This window comes from Salvelinus sp. IW2-2015, linkage group LG19 (assembly GCF_002910315.2).
Source record: "Salvelinus sp. IW2-2015 linkage group LG19, ASM291031v2, whole genome shotgun sequence".
NCBI classification, from domain to species: Eukaryota; Metazoa; Chordata; class Actinopteri; order Salmoniformes; family Salmonidae; genus Salvelinus; species Salvelinus sp. IW2-2015.
The window spans coordinates 15,720,768-15,736,616 of NC_036859.1; the positions used below are offsets into that span (position 1 = coordinate 15,720,768).

The 15,849-nt window shown below is 43.5% G+C and overlaps 1 protein-coding gene across 5 annotated transcripts in view; it reads right to left on the reverse strand.

Annotated features, from left to right (window-relative positions):
- Positions 1-15,849, reverse strand: part of LOC111979224 (phosphatase and actin regulator 1-like) — an 87,712-nt gene that overhangs the window by 10,396 nt on the left and 61,467 nt on the right. For all 5 annotated transcript variants that reach the window (XM_070448848.1, XM_070448846.1, XM_070448847.1 and 2 more), the window contains exons 4-7: positions 14,227-14,433; positions 12,727-13,135; positions 9,332-9,519; positions 8,987-9,143 (exon numbers count right to left, since the gene is read on the reverse strand). In XM_070448848.1, the coding sequence (XP_070304949.1) occupies positions 8,987-9,143; positions 9,332-9,519; positions 12,727-13,135; positions 14,227-14,433 (961 nt within the window). The remainder of the gene's footprint in view (positions 1-8,986; positions 9,144-9,331; positions 9,520-12,726; positions 13,136-14,226; positions 14,434-15,849) is intronic.

Sequence of the window (15,849 nt, forward strand, 5' to 3'; positions counted from 1 at the left end):
AACGCCCTACACGCCGTCTGCCCGGTACAGTTGAAACTGGGTGTCATCCGTCAAGAACACACTTCTCCAGAGTGCCAGTGGCAATCGAAGGGGAGAATTTGCCCACTGAAGTTGGTTATGCAGCCAAATGGCTGAGGACAACGAGCACGCAGTTTGTGCAAACGCAGTTTCATAAGCTGTTCAAGTGGCTGATCTCAGAAGATCCCTTCGGTGAAGAAGCCAGACGTGGAGTTCCTGGGCTGGCGTGATTACACGTGGTCTGCGGTTGTGAAGCCGGATGGACGTACAGCCAAATTCTAAAATTACGTTGGAGGTGGCTTATGGTAGAGAAATTAACATTCAATTCTCTGGTGGACATTCCTACAATCAGCATGCCAATTGCACGTTCCCTCAAAACTTGAGACATCTGTAGCATTGTGTTGTGTGACAAACCTGCACATTTTAAAGTGGCCTTTTATTGTCCCCAGGACAAGGTGCACCTGTCTAATGGTCGAGCTGTTTAATCAGCTTCATGATATACCACACTTGTCAGGTGGATGGATTATCTTGGCAAAGGAGAATTGCTAACTAACATGGATGTAAACAAATTGGTGCACAACATTTGAGAGAAATATGCTTTTTGTGCATATGGAAAATTTCTGGGATCTTTTATTTCAGCTCATGAAACCGACACTTTACATGTTGTGTTTATATTTCTTTTCTTCACATAAAACTATATTTTCGCATACCCAAATTGCCTACAATTTCAGAACGTACGTACCGGTATTCGGACACGGCTAGCTAGTGACTGCCGGACGTCTCCGCTTCTTAGCATTCTGCTCCCAGCGTCAGCATTCTGCTGATCCACACACACACTGACCTCAACCCAACCTCAGACAGTCTGACCTCTGCGCTTGTCCCAAACCATCAATATTCATCTTCGTCATCATCCTCATTGTTATACAATGCAGTGCCCTGTGCATAGCCATAATCAATGATATTACATAAGGAATAACAATAGGCAGGCGAGTAAGTAACGAATTACAAATACAATAGTTAAGGTATTTGAGAAGGTATTCCGAGCACTTGTACCTTGAGTATTTTTTTTCAAAGTACATTTTACTTAAACACACCCTTTTTCCACATTGTTACTTTACAGCCTTGTTCTAAAATTGCTTTTTTTTTTATCCCCCTCAATCTACAAACAATACCCAATAATGGCAAAATAAAAAACAGAAATACCTTATTTAGATAAGAATTTAGACGCTTTACTATGAGACTCGAAATTGATCACCGAGATGTTTCTACAACTTAATTGAATTTACCACAGATGGACTCCAATCGAATGGACATGATTTGGAAAGGCACAAACCTGTCTACAAGGTCCCACAGTTGACAGTGCATGTCGGAGCAAAAACCAAGCCATGAGGTCAAAGAAATTGTCCAAAGAGCTCCGAGACAGGATTGTGTCAAGGCACAGATCTGGGGAAGGGTACCAAAAAATATATGCAGCATTGAAGGTCCCCAAGAACACAGTGAGCTCTGATTCTTAAAAACGGAAGAAGTTTGGAACCACCAAGACTCTTCCTAGAGCTGGCTGCCTGGCCAAACTGAGCAATTGGGGGAGAAGGGCCTTGGTAAGGGAGGTGACCAAGAACCTGATGGTCACTGACAGAGCTTCTGTCGAGATGGGAGAACCTTCAAGAAGGACAACCATCTCTGCAGCACTCCACCAATCAAGCCTTTATGGTAGAGTAGCCTGACAGAAGCCACTCCTCAGTAAAAAAAGGCACAAGACAGCCCGCTTGGAGTTCACCAAAAGGCACCTAAAGGACTGACCATAAGAAAACAGATTCTCTGGTCTGATGAAACCAAGATTCAACTCTTGGCCTGAATGCCAAGTGTCACGTCTGGAGGAAACCTGGCACCATCCCTACGGTGAAGCATGGCGGTGGTAGCATCATACTGTGGGGATGTTTTATAGCGGCAGGGACTTGGAGACTAGTCAGGATCGAGGGAAAGATGAACGGAGGAAAGTACAGAGATATCCTTGATGGAAACCTGCTTCAGAGCACTCAGGATCTCAGACTGGGGCGACGGTTCACCTTCCAACAGGACAACGACACTAAGCACACAGCCAAGACAACGCAGGAGTGGCTTCGGGACAAGTCTCTGAATGTCCTTGAGTGGCCCAGCCAGAGCCAGGAATCYAACATCTCTGGAGACCTGAAAAGAGCTGAGCAGCGATGCTCCCCATCCAACCTGACAGAGCTTGAGAGGATCTGCAGGGAGGAATAAGAGAAACTCCCCAAATACAGATGTGCCAAGCTTCTAGCGTCATACCCAAGAAGACGAGGCTGTAATRACTGCCAAAAGTGCTTCTACAAACTACTGAGTAAAGGGTTTGAATACTTATGTAAATGTGATATTTAAAAAAATATATATATAAAAAATATATATAAAAAATATATATAAAAAATGTGATTCTAAAAACCTGTTTTTGCTTTGTTATTCTGGGGTATTGTGTGTAGATGGGGGGGGGGAAACAATTTAATCTATTTTAGAATAAGGCTGTAACAAAATGTGGGAAAAGTCAAGGGGTCTGAATACTTTCCGAATGCACTGTATACAAAATAACTATATAGAAAAACAGGTCAAATGAAACTAAGTGCAGCTAATTTGCAGTCTTTCCAGCTTCAGTTTGAAGTGATTGTATTAGCTGTTGTTGGCTAGCTCCTCTGAACACCAGTGTTCTGACAAGAGAGACCATTTTCTATGCCAGTTGAAATCACACATCATTAGCTCATTGTTTTTTAGATGTATCCAAATAAATTTCACTTGAACTGCTTAAACAAATGCAAATGCAGCTACTTTGTTGTTATTCTGGCTGCACTGTGTGATGCGAGTAAGTTAGCCGTAGTTGGCTAGATAGCAAACAAGGGAAAGGAACATTTCTATTGCCATATTGGCTGGCACATTTTAGAACGAACGCGTCCATAGATGCAGAACAAAAAAGACGACTGGGTCGCGTCTCTGGCAACCAATAGAACGAACGACCAGCCGGCTTAGGTAGCATCCCTAGATTTGTCGGGACTATATCGTGTGGAAGGATGAAATAGTATGAATAAATTGATCTAAACAACGTTAATGAAAATATGTAAACCATTATTTAAATATGTTGGTAATGCCGGGGTTTGGAGGATATATTGGCACGGGTGTTAGGCCCAAGATTAAGTCGAGGGTCGGCAAACCGTGCTAATATCCTCCAAACCTCGGCTTCTCTGGCATCATCACTTAAGTGGAAACATCTAGGAGCAACAACGGCTCAGTCGCAAAGTGGTAGGCCACACAAGCTCACAGAACGGGACTGCCGAGTGCTGAAGCGCATAAAAATAGTCTGTCCTCGGTTGCAAAACTCACTACCGAGTTCCAAACTGCCTCTAGGAGCAATGTCAGCACAATAACTGTTTGTTGGGAGCTTCATGAAATGGGTTCCCCATGGCTGAGAAGCCGCACACAAGCCTAAGATCACCATGTGCAATGCCAAGCATCGGATGGAGTGGTGTAAACCTCACTGCCATTGGACTCTGAAGCAGTAGAAACAAGTTGTTATCTTCACCATCTGGCAGTCTGACGGACAAATCTGGGTTTGGCGGATGCCAGGAGAATGCTACTTACCCAAATGCATAGTMCCAATTGTAACGTTTGGTGCAGGACAAATAAAGATCTGGGGCTGTTTATTCATAGTTCGGGCTAGGCCTCTTAGTTCCAGTGAAGGGAAATCTTAATGCTACAGCATGCAATGATATTCTAGATGATTCTGTGCTTCCACTTTGTGGCAACAATTTGGGGAAGGCCCTTTCCTGTTTCAGTATGACAATGCCCCCATGCACAAAGCAAGGTCCATACAGAAATATGTATCAAGATTGGTGTGGAAGAATTTGACTGGCTTGCACAGAACCGTGACCTCAACTTTATCGAACACCTTTTGGGATGAATTGGAACACCAACTGCGAGCCATGCCTAATCACCCAACATCAGTGCCCGACTTCACTAATGCTCTTGTGGCTGAATAGAAGCAAGTCCCCGCAGCAATGTTCCAACATTAGCGGAAAGCCTTCCCAGAAGAGTGGAGGCTTTTATAGCGGCAAAAGAGGGGGGGGGGGGACCAGCTCCATATTAATGCCCATGATTTTGAAATGAGTTGTTAGACGAGCAGATGTCCACATAGTTTGTCATTTAATGTATATAGAATTTTGTAGGCCATCCATTATAGAGATCATGAGGGCATGGAAAGTTTGAGAGCCCCTCGGAGCCCCTCACCCAAAAAAGATGGTCAAATTTCACACATCATMCCAATACAGGGCAATCAAATCGAGCTGTGTATACAAACTGAACGATGATAGTCAGAAGATTTTGGAAAAATAACTTGGTTTAGTTCAAGACGTATAGTGAAAGAGAGGAACGGTTTTTATCAAAGCGGTGCGTGTGAAAACAATGGAGCCTGACCAGTTCTCCTTCAAGCACAGGAGAGGTGATGCAATGCAACTCAGGATGGCGAAACGTGGCAGCTTCACAAAAAAAAAAAACAACCGCTTCAAACCTGAGGAAACATTGTAGAGGTAAGATAGTGCCTTCAGAAAGTATTCATAACCCTTGACTTATTGCACATTTTGTTGTTGTTTTACAGCCTGAACTCAAAATGTGTTAAATTGAGCCAAACACTATCTCATAATGASAGTGAAAACATGTTTTTGCAAATGTACTCCATTTACATAATGCAAGTATTCACACCTGAGTCAATACTTTGTAGAAGCACATTTGGCAGCGATTACAGCTGTGAGTCTTTCTGGGTAAGTCTCTAAGCTCTTTCCACACCTGGATTGTGTAACATTTGCCCATTACTCTTTTCAAAATTCTTCAAGCTCTGTCTAATTGGTTGTTGATCATTGCTAGACAACCTTTTTCAGGTCTTGCAATAAGACTTAAGTAGATTTAAGTCTAAACTAACTCACCACTCAGGAACATTCACTGTCTTCTTGGTAAGAAACTTGTGTAGATTTKGCTTTTTATTTTAGGTTATTGTCCGGCTGAAAGGTGAATTCATCTGCCAGTGTCTGGTGGAAAGCAGACAACCACGTTTTCTTCTAGAATTTTGGCTGTGCTTACAGTAGCGCCATTCAGTTTCTTTTTTCTCCTTAAAATCTCCCCAGTCCTTTACTGTCCTTTACAAACACACCTATAACATGACGCAGCCACCACTATGCTTGAAAATATGGAGAGTGGTGCTCAGTAATGTAATGTATTTGCCTGAAACATAACACTTTGTATTCAGGACAAAACATTTTTTTTGCAGTATTACTTCAGTGTCTTGTTGAACAGGATGCATGTTATGGAACATTTTTTATTCGGTACAGGCGTCATTTTTTCACTCTGTGAATTATTTTAGCACAGCTGAAAACGGTTGTGCTGATTAAAGAAGCAATACAACTGGCCTTCTTTAGACTAGTTGAGTATCTGCGGCATCAGCATTTTTGGGTTCGATTACAGGCTCAAAATGTACAGAAATAAAGACCTTCTGAAACTCGTCAGGCTACTCTTGTTCTGAGAAATGAAGGCTATTCCATGCAAGAAATTGCCAAGGAACTGAATATCTCGTGGTCTACCTGAAGCATAATCTTGACACAATAACAGTGGACGAAAGAGCAATAGAGGCAGCATTCATCTGATGAAGAGCATTTCTCCTCATCACTGATGTCAAAAAGGTCACAAGGTACAGGGGAGCTGGATGGGTACCTTGCCTGTGTTTCAGACAGGATGGACTTGCTGCATTCCTTTCCATATAAAAAAAATAAGTTGCCCCTCAAACTGAGCACAAGTCTTCCTGCCTTTACCATCTGTGCGTGTCTTTTTAGCTGTGTTGGACTGGTCTTCACTGAAAAGCGAGCCAGGATAGACTCGATTCAGTTTGACAATCAGCTCCTGCTGAAACTGAACAGCAAGTTCAGAGAAAAGTGAAGGCGTTAGGACATACTGTAACACCTTGTTTTTGCTCAAGGAACACTACATAACCTAATGTACTCTGTACTAGTGCTCTTCCCGTGTCGACCCGAACTCCCGAGACCCGACCAGGTTCAAAATAAAAATAACTTTTCCTTTGGTCCGAGTCTGGTCATATTTGATTGTCATCGGGTGTATGTAACTACAGCTGATAGAGTGGACCCAACCGGAGCTCTGCATAGTCTAGAGCATATTTATTGTAAGTTAAATGAAAGCCAACATATAAAGACCTGTTTGTTACTCAGAAGAGCTGATAATCAATTTCGGGTCTAGTCTAGARGGGGACTTTTTAGAATAGGGGTCAGGTCTGAGTGTCATCGGGTCCGGTAGAGTTCAGGTCTTATTGTTCTTGGGTCCGAGTCCCCCTCTCTAAATATGAAGTCGGGTCCGGGTCAAATTTTTCTGAGCCGAGAAGAACTCTTCTCTGTTACATGTAGCCTATATATAATTGATCAATCTAATGCAACATCTATAGWCCCTTCTGTATTTCAGAGAGGTTTGCTCACAAATGAGTATTTCCATGATGTTCCATTGTTGCATCCAGAGCTAATTTGACATCAAATTCTTTAGGTATGTCCAGTGTGCCCTGGCACTACCCCATTTAGACTGTTGTGAATTTGTTAAATTCATCAACACATTTTAATTGCTTTGCAATGTTTAATTTTTTTTCAATTATTAGTATGGACAAATCCTTCATTTTTTTATATACAGATGTGCCTTGCTGCAACTCAAACAATAAATGAACTTAATTCATACTGTACATTAATTTCTTCTTCCTTTTCAATTTATTGCATGGAAAAGATCATGTGTCGCCTTAGCGAAATTAGCTAAGGTACATTTATAAATTTTTTAAATTAACTAAATTACTTTAACTGACTAATTATTACTTGAATCATTTTACACACCAGTAGTTTTACTTATACTTCTATGAAATATCATTAAATTAGCAGTACATCTACTGAAGTAGGATATTTCAGTATTTTAAACCCCTGACAACAGGTTTTATGAAATAACAAATATTATGCCGTCTAACACATCTTAACCTCGTCTCCGTCAGAATAAGGAGAAGAAAATATGTGATGGTTAAGGTCCTAATGACCTCCTCCAGGATTAGAACCATCCATTTCTACTGGCCTGCCACAAAGAGACCTGCTACAGAGGAGCACAATGCATGTGGAAAATAGCATGAAATTGGGAGTTGATGCTGTGTGAGTCCCAAATGGCACCCTATTCCTTATATAGTGCACTACTTTTGACCAGAGCCATGATTAAGCATCAGCTGCCAGAGCAGCTGTACCTGTATGTACAGTACACAGCCAATCTGTAAATAGCACACCCGACTACCTCATCCCCATATTGTTATTTATCCTCTTGCTCTTCTGCACCCCAGTATCTCTACTTGCACATCATCATCTGCACATCTATCACTCCAGTGTTAATGCTACATTTGTATTATTTTGCCTCTATGGCCTATTTATTGCCTTACCTCCCTACATTTGCACACACTGTACATAGATTTTTCTATTGTGTTATTGACTGTAGGTTTGTTTATGTGTAACTCTGTTGTTTGTCACACTGCTTTGCTTTATCTTGACCAGGTCGCAGTCGTAAATGAGAACTTGTTCTCAACTGTCCTACCTGGTTAAATAAAAGGTTGGGGGGAAAAAAAATAAAAAAWWWWAAAAAAGACCCCTGCTCAAAGGTAGCGCTAGGGCTGCACAATTCAATGGAATTCACGTCGTTATGTAATGACATGGGCAATATCCATATCGCAAGAGATCCACTCCACTCTCAGTGTAACGTTCATTTTTAGAGTTTACTCCGTTTTCCTTCTCCTCTTGCGGCTGCTTCCCACATAACAACAAGGCCTTCAGCAAACACCATACCGTGTGCCAATCACCACACCGTGTGCCAATCACAGCAGGGATTAGTAGCAGAGTACGGCCTCTTCTCTTTCACATCAAACCATAATGTTCCCTCTCTTCTCCTCACATTCCTCGCTCTTCTACTCCCCCCTTTCCATTCTGTCCAGCCTTTCATTCACTACCATCTCATTGTCTCCCCACTCGCAGGTTCTGTTCGGTCCAAACCGAACAGTTCGGTCCAGCATCCATTTCAGTGATGGTAGATTCATTGAAACCATAAAATCATTAGGGAAGCACTAATGATAACAGTGTGCCTTAGACAGCCTCTGTCTGCCGGCACGGCCATGTTATTTTCTCCTTGGATTAAAAATAACCCATCTGTATTATTGCCATGTTCAAATTAAATATGAATCGAGTGTGTTACTGCTGCGGTTGCATGAGATCGGCTAGCGTGTGTGTAACCACCGTGTTCCGCCAGTACAGAGAGAGTGAGGAGGAGTGGGGTGGTAATGGCTTGACACATATCACAGTGGTGATTCAGTGCGCGAGGGAGGACGGCAGGCCGTGGGAAGAAAAGAGGGAGAGCGAACAGAGAGACCGAGATTATGCATTGCTGAAATGACATCAGCTCATTTCTCAGCGCCCCTCTAAATGAGATGGCGGGTTTTAGCTTTAAAAAAAAAAAAAAAGACAGAAGGAGAATAAAAAATGTTTGAGATGAGTCATAGCAAGTTATGTTAGAAGGGATGTCAGACCATTTTCCCAGTGGGCCAAAGTGCCATATTTATTGTTTAACAGTTTCCTGACAGCTCTTATAGAGTAGAAATGGACACGCCTTTAAAAACACAGAGCTTCCAGTCTTCACTGCAGCAGACAAGAGGCATACTTAGTCTAGTGCTACATTAAGGATGATGAAGATATTTAACATATAAAGTGGGCATGGCTCTCTACTTACAGAAATACAATTGAGTCTGTTTTAGTCATTATCCGTCTGTGGCTGATAATTGCACTACTGAGAAGACTCTGGTCCACCTCGTTATGAGAGTTCTGCCTGGGCAGACTGTGTGCCCTCGCTCTCTCACCGTGTGAGCTTGGTGCCTATCTGCTGCCTGGACTCCAGCCTCTCCTCGTCAGTCTGCATTGGCAGGATGTTCTTCTCCTCCAGCTCACTCTTAGATGGACGATTACTCAGCTTGACGGCCAGAGAGTCCTTCCTCAACACCTTCAGAGCCAGGGTACCTACACACAGACAACAGGAGTTATACAAAGAAATGACCAGAGCAGGGTACCTATAGTGCAGAGACGCCACTAGTTAAAAAAACAAAACAAAACATCTGTGGCTTAGGGAACTACATTTTATCTGTGTGTGTGTGTGTGTGTGTGTGTGTGTGTGTGTGTGTGTGTGTGTGTGTGTATGAACCCCTTACTTGTAAAGAGCGAATCATCATCATCCTCGTCATCATATTCATCGTTATCATCCTCATCTTTGTACATGCTGGGTAGGTCTTCGTAGTCGGACTCGTTGGGCATGTTCTCCTTGTTGTTCTCATCGATGACCACAAAGGGCACCTGGCTTCTGTCCAGCAGACTACACTGACCAGAATGCATTGCATTGCTGCAGGGAGAAGAGAGTCATAATGATGGATATAATCTTCTTCAGAGTAATCTCACCCATCTACCACTTCCCCATGTCCCGTTGGAATCTAATGGTTGCTATAGAAATGCAACGCGCTATCGAGTCATTATGACCATGACTACAAGTGGTTGACTCATTCCCATCTCCTGTGTAAGTCATCTGAGAAATGGAAGTCTGGCTGGAATTACCTTGACGCACCTCCGTGAGACGGAGGCTATGAGCTAGCCATTTCTGGATCATGGCCATTAGCACAAAATTGTCCATCTTGACTTGCAACCATTGAGCTAGTAAGACAGTCACACATTCCTGGTTATCTGAGCCAAAGGTTCCTAGCTGGGAGTTCAGTCTGACAGCCACAGTATACATACCATGAGATGATTTCCCATATCCTTCATGTCACAGACCATTCAGGTCAAATCAAACAAAGTGGTCAATTAACTGGGTCGGTGTGAGGGACTGGCTGCATACTGCAGAGTGGGGTTTTAAATCAACATATCATACGTCCCACACGGATATCACACAGACTACCCACAAGCCCCTGCTGTGAGCGCCCACTGAGGGCCGTTCAGCTCACCATGAGACACGCAAAGCAAGTAATCAGAGGACCAGGGAGGAAGGGTGTGTATGTTTTACTATCCTTGTAGGGACCAGAAGTCCTCACAAGGATAGTAAAACAAGGTAAATTAGGACAAGTGGGGACATTTTCCCCACAAGGAAAACAGCTATTTTAGGCTCAGATGTTAGGTTTACAATTAAGTTTAGGGAAAAAAAGGATTTTGAGTGGGAATCAATTATTTGGGATAGTAAAACAAACGTATGTGTGTGTAATATATATATATATATATATTGTTTTCCTTGTGGGGATATATATATATACAGTGGGGAGAACAAGTATTTGATACACTGCCGATTTTGCAGGTTTTCCTACTTACAAAGCATGTAGAGGTCTGTAATTTTTATCATAGGTACACTTCAACTGTGAGAGACGGAATCTAAACAAAAAATCCAGAATCACATTGTATGATTTAAGTAATTCATTTGCATTTTATTGCATGACATAAGTATTTGATCACCTACCAACCAGTAAGAAATTCCGGCTCTCACAGACCTGTTAGTTTCTTTTAAGAAGACCTCCTGTTCTCCACTCATTACCTGTATTACTGCACCTGGTTTGAACTCGTTACCTGTATAAAATACACCTGTCCACACACTCAATCAAACAGACTCCAACCTCTCCACAATGGCCAGACCAGAGAGCTGTGTAAGGACATCAGGGATAAAATTGTAGACCTGCACAAGGCTGGGATGGGCTACAGGACAATAGGCAAGCAGCTTGTGGAGAAGGCAAACAACTGTTGGCGCAATTATTAGAAAATAGAAGAAAATGAAGAAGTTCAAGATGATGGTCAATCACCCTCGGTCTGGGGCTCCATGCAAGATCTCACCTCGTGGGCATCAATGATCATGAGGAAGGTGAGGGATCAGCCCAGAACTACACGGCAGGACCTGGTCAATGACCTGAAGAGAGCTGGGACCACAGTCTCAAAGAAAACCATTAGTAACACACTACGCCGTCATGGATTAAAAATCCTGCAGCGACACAAGGTCCCCCTGCTCAGCAGGCGCATGTCCAGGCCCGTCTGAAGTTTGCCAATGACCATCTGGATGATCCAGAGGAGGAATGGGAGAAGGTCATGTGGTTTGATGATTCAAAAATAGAGCTTTTTGGTCTAAACTCCACTCGTCGTGTTTGGAGGAAGAAGAAGGATGAGTACAACCCAAGAACACCATCCCAACCGTGAAGCATGGAGGTGGAAACATCATTCTTTGGGGATGCTTTTCTGCAAAGGGGACCAGGACGACTGCACCGTATTAAGGGGAATGATGATGGGGCCATGTATTGCGAGATCTTAGCCAACAACCTCCTTCCCTCAGTAAGAGCATTGATGATGGGTCGTGGCTGGGTCTTCCCAGCATGACAAACGACCCGAAACACACAGCCAGGGCAACTAAGGAGTGGGCTCCGTAAGAAGTATCTCAAGGTCCTGGAGTGGCCTAACCCGTCTCCAGACCTGAACCCAATAGAAAATCTTTGGAGGGAGCTGAAAGTCCGTATTGCCCAGCGACAGCCCGAAACCTGAAGGATTGGGAGAAGGTCTGTATGGAGGAGTGGGCAAAAATCCCTGCTGCAGTGTGTGCAAACCTGGTCAAGAACTACAACAGGAAACGTATGATCTCTGTAATTGCAAACAAAGGATTCTGTACCAAATATTAAGTTCTGCTTTTCTGATGTATCAAATACTTATGTCATGCAATAAAATGCTAATTAATTACTTAAAAATCATACAATGTGATTTTCGGGATTTTTGTTTTAGATTCCGTCTCTCACAGTTGAAGTGTACCTATGATAAAAATTACAGACCTCTACATGCTTTGTAAGTAGGAAAATCGGCAAAATCGGCAGTGTATCAAATACTTGTTCTCCCCACTGTATATATATATAGGACCCCTGTTGTGAGGCTGTATTGTGCTCGTGCATACATAGTCTACCTGAATAATTAAAAGGTACCAAGCGCTTCTAATCTACCCCTCTACACATGCGATATGTTCCGTTTCAAGTCATCTCAATTGAAAGATGGGTGCGATGAAGAATGGCTGACAGATTGATTCTTGTCGAGTTTTTTTTTTTTTTGTCCCATTTTTAGATTTCGGCAACCAAATGTTACATAAGCTATAGAGAAATGACATGTTCAATTTACCAATACATTTCTCTGTATTCCATTTTACAATGTCTGGTAGGGTAGAGAACAGGACATGCTGTGCCAGGTTTTCCTTTGGAAGAGATCCGGGTGCCATGGTGCACACACAGACTGCTGTCAAAGTGGGCCACGCTGTATCAGTAGGACAGGGCGAGCTGGGTCAGACATCTACAGCAGAGCCACATGGTGGCAGCCTGACCCCAATATCACAAGGCAGGGGTGACCTGAACTACAAACCAGCTGGACCTGCTACACTGAACATGCATTGAAAAAAAGTATCATATTTAATTTTGAAATAGAACTGATGTTTCACTCAACTCCCATTATAAAGTTGTGTCATCTCAAAACTATTCATTTCTACCTGCTATACAACCATAGAGATACATCAATTACAGTTTTATTTAATACGGTGTATACAACAACTCACTTCTCCAGCCTCTGCAGGTTGAAGGCCAGCGTCTTGTTGAGCTCCTCGATGATGCGGCTGGGGGTGTGGCCTTGCATGGATCCGTATTTGAGCTGGAGCGGGTGGCTGTGGCCATGGTTGTGGGTGTGCCCGTGGTTATGGTGGTTCCCACCTCCCAGGAGGCACTGGTGGAGGTTGGTCAGGGCTGTGAGCTGCGAGGGCAGCAGAGGTCCGTGGTGGGGGGGGTGGCCCTGGGGGTGACCCTGTGGAGGGGGACACTTCTGCTGGGAGAAAGTGCCGAGGGGGGAGGGAGAGGAGCTGTCCATTCCCCCTTGAGGCACACAGATCATAACCTTCTTGGGAGGTAGAGGAGGAGAGAGCTTCCCTCCCTGGCCTGGCATACAGGACAGCTTCATCTGCTGGCAAGAGTCTGGAAAGAGAGAGATGGGTGGAGAAAGAAAAGAGACGGAAACAGGTAAACGTCAAGGTCACTTTTTTCTGAATTAGTGCAGGGACTTTGACATGTTACTTTTTTAAAGCCGCTAATTGTTGAGTATAATTAGGGCCATGCATGAGTTTCCTGGACATGTGACCTGCTCTTGGCCATATTGTAAGACTCGGGCAGCAGTCCGATACAGTGGACAGACATGACCATGTACAGTAGAAGGCCCGGACTTGAGCAGGGAGAATTAGATTAGGCTATTGCCACTTCTAGCTGACTAACAGATTGTCTGTCAGGGCCTGAGTACAGCTGACCTGGCTACACTGGGACTTAATGACACTAATCTCTCCATCCGCATAGACACAGTGTGTGTGCATGTGCACGTGTCCACAGACAATATGTTTAGGATTATTCAACAAACGTTCAATGCGTCTCCATCTCAGAGCTCTGTACCGTAAACCCTTTGCCAGTTCAGTCAATCTTTAATCTTGGTAATCAATGTGCGGAGTGCCAAACATGATTATACTGTATATAAAACACTTGTCCCAATGTCCCCGTTGCTGACAGGTCTGAGCCTTAGATGAAGACATGTGGTCGTCCTTCAATACCCTCAGGGGAGAGACAATTACAAGAAGCGCTTGTGACTCTGTCCAGTCCACTTTCTCTTCTTGAAGAGGATAAGCAAATCTTTGRGGGGTTGTCTTTGTGGAGCTGAGATGAAAATTAAATCTACACTGACCACTTATCACAGGCATTTTGCTAATATCGTTCATTGCAATAAGTAGCCTGTACGACAGAAATGTGACGTTTGAAATGAAATACGTTTGCTATATGGGGGATTGCTAATGGGAGAATTGATGGCGACAATAAATCAAACTAGTAGTAGTTTAAAGGGTAATAAAAAATGTAAAAAGAACTAGTGCACTTTCATAAAGGTATTGTTCTCGCATCAATTAATTTAATCGCAATATGGATTTTTTCATGTCGCCCAGCTCTCCGTTTTTGGCACATTAAGTGCGTTTGTATAAGTCTGATACAAGGGGCATCAGTGGCAGGGCCGCTGGTGTATGTACGCTTACCTGTGCTGTAGTTAGGAATCCTGTTGAAAGGTTTGGGGGGGAGCGCAGGGGGCTGTTTGTGGTACATGGGGGGCTTGGCGGCGTTGTCCTGAACGTTGCAGAGGAAACCAACAGATTTCTTTGAAGGAAGGACCATAGACGACTTCATACTAGAGGGCTCCTGAGTGCAGACTCCGCCCTCCATCGAGGATCGGAACTCCACGGTTGCTGGAGAGACAAACAAATCATGAACATAATGTACAGATGAAATGGAAATGAAGGTCTACAAAGGTGAAGAGAAATTAGGTGCTGCATCATTCATGAGAAGGATATGGTTGCGTGATACAAACACACACACAGTGCATTCAGTAAGTATTCAGACCTTTTTCCACATTTTGTAACGTTACAGCCTAAATATAAAATTGATTAAATATTTTTTCCCCTCAATCTACACATAATACCCCATAATGACCAAGCAAAAAACTTTGAAATGTTTGCAAATATTAAATTTAAAATAAAGAGAAAAACATTATTTACATAAATATTCAGACCTTTTGCTATGAGACTCGAAATTGGGCTCAGGTGCATCCTGTTTCCATGAGCATCTTTGAGGTGTTTCTCCAACTTGGAGTCCACCTGTGGTAAATTCAATTGATTGGACATGATTTGGAAAGGCACACACCTGTCTATATAAGGTCCCACAGTTGGCAGTGCATGTCAGAGCAAAAACCAAGCCATGAGGTCGAAGGAATTGTCCATAGAGCCCCGAAACAGGATTGTGTCGAGGTACAGATCTGGGGAAAGGTACAAAAACATTTCTGCAGCATTGAAGGTCCCCAAGGACACGGTGGTCTCAATCATTCTTAAATGGAAGAAGTTTGGAAACACCAAGACTCTTCCAATATATGGCCACAGACAAGCAATCGGGGAATAATGGATTTGATCAGGGAGGTGACCAAGAACCCGATGGTAACTCTTACAGAGTTCCTCTGGAGATGGGAGAACCTTCCAGAAGGACAACCATCTCTGCAGCACTCCACCAAATCAGGCCTTTACGGTAGAATGGCCAGACGGAAGCCACTCCTCAGTAAAAAGTACAACAGCCCGCTTGGAGTTTGAACTCTTAGGTCTGAATGCCAAGTGTCACATCTGGAGGAAACCTGGCACCATCCCACGGTGAAGCATGGCAGCATCATGTTGTGGAGATGCTTTTCAGCGGCAGGGACTGGGAGACAAGTCAGGTTCGAAGCAAAGATGAACGGAGCAAAGTACAGAGAGAACCTTGATGAAAACCTGCTCCAGAGCACTCAGGACCTCAGACAGGGGTGAAGGTTCACCTTCCAACAGGACAACGACCCTAAGCACACAGCCAAGCCAATGCAGAAGTGGCTTCGGGACAAGTATCTGAATGTCCGAGTGCCGAGGCAGAGCCCGGACCTGAACCCGATCAAACATCTCTGGAGAAACCTGAAAATAGCTGTGCAGCAACGCTCCCCATCCAACCTGATAGAGCTTGAGAGGATCTGCAGAGAAGGATGGGAGAAACTCCCCAAATACAGGTGTGCCAAGCTTGTAGCGTCATACCCATGAAGACAAGGCTGTAATCTCTGCCAAAGGTGTGTCATCAATGTACTGAGTAAAGGG